General features: G+C 33.2%; 1 protein-coding gene across 1 annotated transcript; it reads left to right on the top strand.

Moving 5' to 3' along the window:
• Window positions 1-3,180: 3,180 nt before the first annotated feature.
• PRXIIF (peroxiredoxin IIF) lies at window positions 3,181-6,508 on the top strand. The gene is made up of 5 exons (XM_039050816.2): window positions 3,181-3,584; window positions 3,779-3,808; window positions 4,729-4,887; window positions 5,701-5,795; window positions 6,213-6,508. Exons 1-5 carry the CDS (start codon window positions 3,369-3,371, stop codon window positions 6,316-6,318), a joined length of 606 nt encoding a protein of 201 aa, XP_038906744.1. The 5' UTR covers window positions 3,181-3,368; the 3' UTR covers window positions 6,319-6,508.
• Window positions 6,509-7,489: the final 981 nt, after the last annotated feature.

The raw sequence follows: 7,489 nt of genomic DNA, 5'->3' as shown, positions 1-7,489 counted from the left end.
TTTCGGACCAATCTCGAGTCTTTAAGTCAATATCATGCAGTACAGGTTCAATATTACAAGGCGACGGGACATTCTATTGAAAACCGAATTGTTTCATCACCCTGTCAGGAAGATGCCATTCACCAATGTGAAAACATATGAGAGGACTTGTTCGCCATATGTTTTGACCATTCGTACAAAAATTAGGCAAAATATGCATAATAATTTTGTACGGCTCCCAAATAACCTGAAATATAAAATATTATATTAGAGAATATTAAAGACGAATACAATAAAAATGTGTATAAAATAATCAATTAAGTTTAGTGTAATGTACCTGTTCAAGTTAAAGCAGAAGCCATGTGTGGCTGTCCTAATCACACAAAATTTGTCTCTCAACCTAAATTTTTAAATTGATAATTTAGAATTTAAATTAACTAGATCAGTGATATAAAAATTAAATTGAATTAAAACAACATATCGAGAACTGTAGGCTCGTCCAACTAACGGAGCATCATTAACATGTTGTAGCTGTGGAGCCATTGTTGGAAATTGCTCCCAAGCCCATAGTTACAAAAGTATGAAAGGCCCAGCTAAACCTCAGGTCTTGTTGCTTTGCATAGTTGTCTATACAACCATACCAAACATGTTCCATCCCATGAATACTGCCCCGCATCATGGAGGTTAGCTAACAGTGGCAGGAACATCAAATGAATAAAATGACTTTATCTGAAAGCAGACTTTCACCCATCATTTGTAGTATATATGCTCGTGCATATCTTATGACGGTTTCCTCGTCTGCATCATCTATGAGCTCACGAAATTGTGTTCCTAACCATATTAAACTTAACCTCGATCCTTTAATCTTGTCGGCAGTTGACAAACTTCTAACCAATTATCGTACATCACTCTGGTGACCGGCTCAACGTCAACGGGTAACCCCAACAACACTTCTATATCTTGTAGAGTGATAGTGCACTCTCCAACAGACATATGGAATGTATGCGTCTCGGGCATCCATCTCTCGACCAAGGTTGCGATCAGATGCCAGTCCAACTAAATAAATCCTATCTGGCAACCCCATAGAATCCAGATGTGCGCAGTAGCGGTAGTATTCGAGGGTGGAGCGGGATAGTGCGCTAGGGAACTGTCTCTCGACGCCTGCAAGATATTTCTCCAGTAGTATGATCTCACCATACAACAGATGATCGATGAGTGGACTGGTCGTACAAAACACCTGGATCAACAGGTCCTGGGTTTAAAGCCATGATTTGAAAAAAAATATTATTTCTCAATTAAAAAAATATTTGTTTCTCGATTAGAAGAATAATATACAAGTTAATTAGAAGAATAATGTACAACTTAATTAAAAGAATAATGTACAACTTAATTAAAAGAATATGTACAAGTTAATTAGAAGAATAATGCACAACTTAATTAAAAGAATAATATACAACTTAATTAAAAGAATAATGTACAAGTTAATTAAAAGAATAATGTACAACTTTATAATAAAAAAAATTGAATATACAATAAATTTATTTACTTTCCATAGAAATATATATATATACACATGACAAATGAGAAAAAAAAAGCTAGTAATCATTAATGAAAAAATAACAACAATAACAGAATTTTGAATTGTAAGAGAGAGCGAGATTTTGAGCGAGATTGTGAGAGAGCGAGATTGTAGGAGAGATCGAAACACATACATTCCATAGATGTTGGAGATTGTCCCATCCTACAATCTCGCTTTCAATCTCGCTCTCTCTTACAATCTGCTTCACCCACTTATCTTTCTCGTCGAGGGTTGAAGTTTCGACTTATGTATGTTGAAACTTCAACCTCGACAATCCTATTTTACGTATTGTTTCCAAGTTTTTCTTTGTTTGTTGAGTTTTCAACGACCTCAACATTAGTCGAATCCTAAATCCTCAACTTCTAGCCTCGAATTCCCAAAACAACAATATTTCTCTAATAAGTTTTGAAAACAACAATATTAATATTAAAAGTCCTTCAAATTTGTGGCTCCATTTTTTTTTCTTTTACTTTTTTTTTTCGGGAAAATGAAATTTGGACTTTGGTTAAAACTTGGCAAAATATATCAATTTTTACTTTCTAACTTTTTATAATTTAGACATTGATAAGTATTCCAATTTTTACTTTTCACTAAAATTTCTTTTAAACAATTATTCTTATTTGTAACCAGAGATTTTTGTATGAAAAATCCTTTTTACACTCTTTAGTTTTATAAATTACATTGATTTTGAATTATTTCATTAAGAGCTTTGAATAATAATTTTAACCTTTTCACCATTATTTAGATTTGGAATAAAAATATTATTTTGAAAAGTTCAATAACTGCAAGAAATTTTTCATACATGTATTTTTTGGTATTAATATTATTTTAAAAATTTCAATTGTAAAGAGGACTAAAAAAAGTAAAATAGGCTAGATTTTTGTATAAAATAATAGCCTGCTAGCTTTTTATAAAAAAAAAATTAAAAAAAAAAAGTTTAGATAATTGTGTAATTTGACCTATTTAGTCCCGCTATCTATTAGGGATGTTTAAATAACCTGACAAATCGAACCACCCGGATTACCCAACCTAAAATATAAGAGTTAGGTTGAGTTAGTTTTGTTCTTTGGGTTGGTTAGGTTAAACTTTTTTTTTTATTTTTGTTGGGTTGGGTCGTGGATTGGTCAAAAAAAATTTGAGTTGACCCAACCCAACCTGAATTTTATATATATTAATAATATATATATCTATTTGTTTAAAGTTTGACTATTTTGTATTGATTAATTTGTGAATTTTATAATATTTTTTAAAAATTGTTATGATCTTTGTCTTTGTTGAAAGTTTATAATAAATATTAAAGATATTTGGTATTTAGCATTTGAATTTTATGACATTTTAGTTTTTAGTTATGCATTGTATATAAATTTACATATTTTTAATTAAAAAGAAATGAATAAGTTATAACCCGACAACTCAACCCGAATTTTAAGGGTTGAGTTGGGTTGAGTTTGAGACTTTCTTTGGGTTATTTGAGTTGTCAACCTAACCAATCCAAATTTTCAGGTTGATCCTAAAAACACTATCAACCCAACCTGACCCGGCCCATTTACACTCCTACCATGGAAACAATCCTAAAAAACATGGACACATTATGTGATACATTTGGGTTTCGATTGTGGCCCAGTTCTCACATGGGCCTAGCATGTAGCCCAATGATCACCCAATGAAAGCCCAGATGAAAATTCTGAGTTCGCTACGCCATTTCCTTCCAATTTTCCGGCAAAATCTCTCGATCATCAACCAATTCACAGACACCGAGTACCATTCTTCAATTTGACAGTTGACGATCTTGTATCAGCTAGGCTTATCCATGGCGTCCGCGATTCTCAAGAGAGTCAGTGCCTCCGCAGGGAGCTCCCTGGTTGAATCTACGCGAATCGGAGCTTCATCGCGAGCTTTTGCGGCGGTGGCGGTCGGAACTGACATCATCTCCGCTGCACCGGACGTTTCTCTCCAGAAGGCTCGGAGTTGGGACGAAGGTGTCTCCTCCAAGTTCTCGACGACTCCGCTTAAAGACATTTTCAAGGTCTATTCTTCGAATTTTCGTGTATTTCTGAAGTATTCTTGTGCTTTTTATTTAAAAATATTGGTTGTTCATGAAATTGAAGGCGTTAAAGGCCACATTTGAGCTTTAAATGTTCTGTTTTACGCTTTACGTTGAATGATAATTTTAGTTTAATCAGTCTTTGTCTTATTGATTCATTGGTCATGATATTTCAGGGCAAGAAGGTCGTCATCTTTGGGCTTCCTGTAAGTCAATCTATATAGTCTTTTACATTTGTATATATGCTATGGAAATCATGAATTCTATACCAAATAGTTTCCAACGTATATGTCTTCATCTCTTTTTCAACGTGGTGTGCTCTTTGATGGTGACTAGAACTTTCATGATCAATGCCTTCATCCTTTAGTGAAATGAGGATTTATTTTAGAGATCAGTAACAGTGTTTCGTGGTATACCTTGTATATCTGACCTCTATAAGATTGATCGGGGTACTGAGGAAGAAGAATTGTTAAAGTTATTGCCACGAAATTAAATCAGAGAATATATGAACATTATTTTATACTCGGTAGGAAACTCTACAATTTAAAGAATTATCGACATTACACTATTTATTATGATACTACATATTTTCCCTCTTTATTTTTTTCTCCCTTGACAAACGCCTTTGGTGGTATGGAGATTTGAATCGTGGTGGGATCTTTATTCTAAACTAGTTTTTTATCAGTTGGAGTTACCCTATGGGAGGTAGATAGCTTATTTATTTCCTTGGTTAGGAACTTAAGAGTGAAAAATGTCTTCTTTCTGTATCTGAAAATTTGAAAAAATGGAAACAAGCTGCTTATTATTATTAACAACATTTAACATTTTAACCATCATGGCTAGTCTAATAGTAAATAGGGGGCATGACCTTGATAAAGGGTTAAGAGGTCATGTGTTCATAGATTTAATATCCTATGAGATTTCTTGACGCCCAAATATTGTAGAGTTAGATAGGTTGCTCTATGAGATTAGTTAAGGTGCACGTAAACTGGTTAGACACCCACAGATTAAAAAAAAAAAAACTTTGATGAACATGGAGTAGATATAACTGCTCTCTCTGGTTTTTTAACTATTAAGTAAGTTAATTATATGATGCACATTCTAAAGTTGATATTCCAATTCCCAGGGAGCATATACAGGAGTTTGTTCCCAGCAGCACGTTCCTAGTTACAAGAATAAAATTGATGAGTTCAAGGCTAAAGGAATTGATTCTGTTATTTGTGTGTCTGTTAATGATCCATATACTCTCAATGGCTGGGCCGAAAAACTTGAAGCAAAAGATGCCGTAAGCTTCCTTGACCAGAGTTATTAGAAAACTGCATAATTTTCTTTACTTGGTGTGTAATTTAGTTATTTGTAAGTAGGAATTATTTTGGAAAATTGTCAGAAATAACACGTTTAAGTGTTTACCTTACAAAATTAGCATCTTTTTTGAAACTTCATAAAAAATAGTTTTTCTCGGTCCATTTCGGACAAGATCGACCACGAGATTTTAGTTAAAAAGTGAACTTTTTCCAACCTATCGATTGTTTGGGGCTTTCTCGGTACATCTCACCAGATTATACAACGAAACTATGTGCATCTCGAACAAAATAACATCGAGATTCTATATATTTGAGCTTTCTCGGTGAAATCTCGAGCATTATTAACACCAAAATTCATATATGTGAGCTTTCTCGGTGGAATCTCGAGCAAGATTAACACCGAGATTCTATATATATTTCAAATCTTACCAACTTTTTAAAAAGATTTGATCTTTCCCAAAATTCAAAAATGTTGAATCAATTTGAAAAATCTATTTTAATAATTATAAGATTTTGGAAGATTACATACAAAAATTAGCAAATCTCCGTGTGTAAACAAGTGAGATGTACCAAGAAGACCCAAAACAATTAGAAAAAGTTGATTTTATAATAATTCTCGGTGGTCGATCTCGCTTGAGATGGACTGAGAAAAACGACTTTTATGAGTTTTCAAAAAGCGAAACCTAAACGTGCTATTTTTGACAATTTCTCAACTATTTTCCTTCCTAATCATTATGGCCTATTCTGATTTTCGTCATTTATTCCTGTAATTATCATCTTTTACTCCTATATAGATACAATTTTTTGGGGACTTCGATGGGAGATTTCACAAGAGTTTGGAACTAGATAAAGATCTTTCTGTTGCTTTGCTCGGTCCCCGTTCTCAAAGGTATGATCAATATTGTCTTTGACATGCCAAGAAATTTCTGGATTTTGGTTATTCAACCCCCATTTAATATTCATTTGGTTTTTTAGTTTTTAGTTTTTCATAATTAAGCTTACAAGTTACAAATACTACTTCCACTTATTGATCTCTTCGTTCTGTTATCTACTTTTTAAGAATGATTTCAAAATTTGAGTAAAATTTTGACAACTAAAAAGACAGCTTTGAAAAATATGTTTTTGTTTTTGGAACTCAAATCTTTTCTTAAGAAATATAAAGATCATTTTAGAGAAAATAAACATAATTTTCAAAAACCAAATGGTTATCAAACTAGATTTCGATTGCCTGGAAGATGTTTTAGTTTTAGATGGGATCCAATTATGTAGATATTTGTACTGTCTTTGACATTCTTCTTGTTTGTAGATGGTCAGCATATGTTGTAGATGGAAAAGTTAAGGCTCTTAACGTAGAGGAAGCTCCATCTGACTTTAAGGTTACTGGGGCAGAGGTCATTTTGAATCAAATTTAGAGTCAGTTTCCATAGCAACCAACACCAGCTCTCAAGTTCCGAATAAGACCATGTGTGTAAACGAGTAATGTATTTCAGAGATTTTCTTTTGGTTGTTTTTCTCAAGTAAATCCCAAGTGACAATTGCTTCGATGTTTTGCTTTCACTTATTGTTCTTCATATATAAAACGTTCCAACTTGGATTCAGAAACGAGAATTCTTCCGTCCAAACCAGCACTTCTTAATTGGAATATGAAATCTAAACCCTAAACTCTAACCATGAACGGGAATAAACGATAAGTATCAAGAGAACCTTAGCTAAATCTTATCGTAAATAGGTTTCATAAAACCGTATGATTTTCCCGATCTAAATAAAGCAGGTTTTACATGAAGAAAATTTGGCTCAGCATGTTCTATTCGATACGGGTAGGAAAAGAACCCAACTCGGTATTATTTAAAAAATAGAGAAATCAGAACCCAGTCAAGATGATATGGATCAACCCCTTCTTCTTGTGCCAAAGATCTTACCATTTCCGAAGGAACTGGAATTACATCTCTTTTCCATTTCCATTCCAGAGTTTTTATGTGTTTCCACACCCCTTCGAGACCCCGAAAAATGAACAACTTTTCTTCGGAACACATACAAGATTCGTCATTGCAAAAAGGATAATGGTAACCCCACCATTAACTACTTCATTTATGAATTTCATAGTAATAGAAATACATGTCCTACCGTGGCAAAGATTTACCTCCGTGGAAAGGATGATTCATTCGGATCGACATGAGAGTCCAACTACATTGCATTGCCAGAATCCATGTTGTATGTTTGAAAGAGGTTGACCTCCTTGCTCCTCTAGTTAAGATGAGGAGAAAGTTTTAGCTTTAAACTGGATTGGTCTTGATTTCATCATCTGATACTTTTATTACATAAAACTGATCGAGTGAAATGTCAGTATCAAGTTGATTGAATTTCTTTATCCGGTTCTTCAGTTCTTATGGTTGATAAAAATCAGTTTGAAAATGGATATAAGAGGAAACCTTTACTAAATGCTTTTTGATATTTACTATTCTTTTTTAGTATTGTATTAAAAATAAAGTGCTAGACTTCGAACTTTTTTTTTTTTTAAAAAAAAGAAAAAAATAGTTCAACTACTGCAGTAGTGAGGTGATTGATTAGCACATTTATTCACTG

This window comes from Benincasa hispida, chromosome 12 (genome assembly GCF_027475165.1).
Source record: "Benincasa hispida cultivar pf3 chromosome 12, pf3_genome.v1.1, whole genome shotgun sequence".
Classification (NCBI taxonomy): Eukaryota; Viridiplantae; Streptophyta; class Magnoliopsida; order Cucurbitales; family Cucurbitaceae; genus Benincasa; species Benincasa hispida.
Note: the sequence above shows the minus strand (reverse complement) of the source record. Positions and strands in the feature narration are given on the sequence as shown.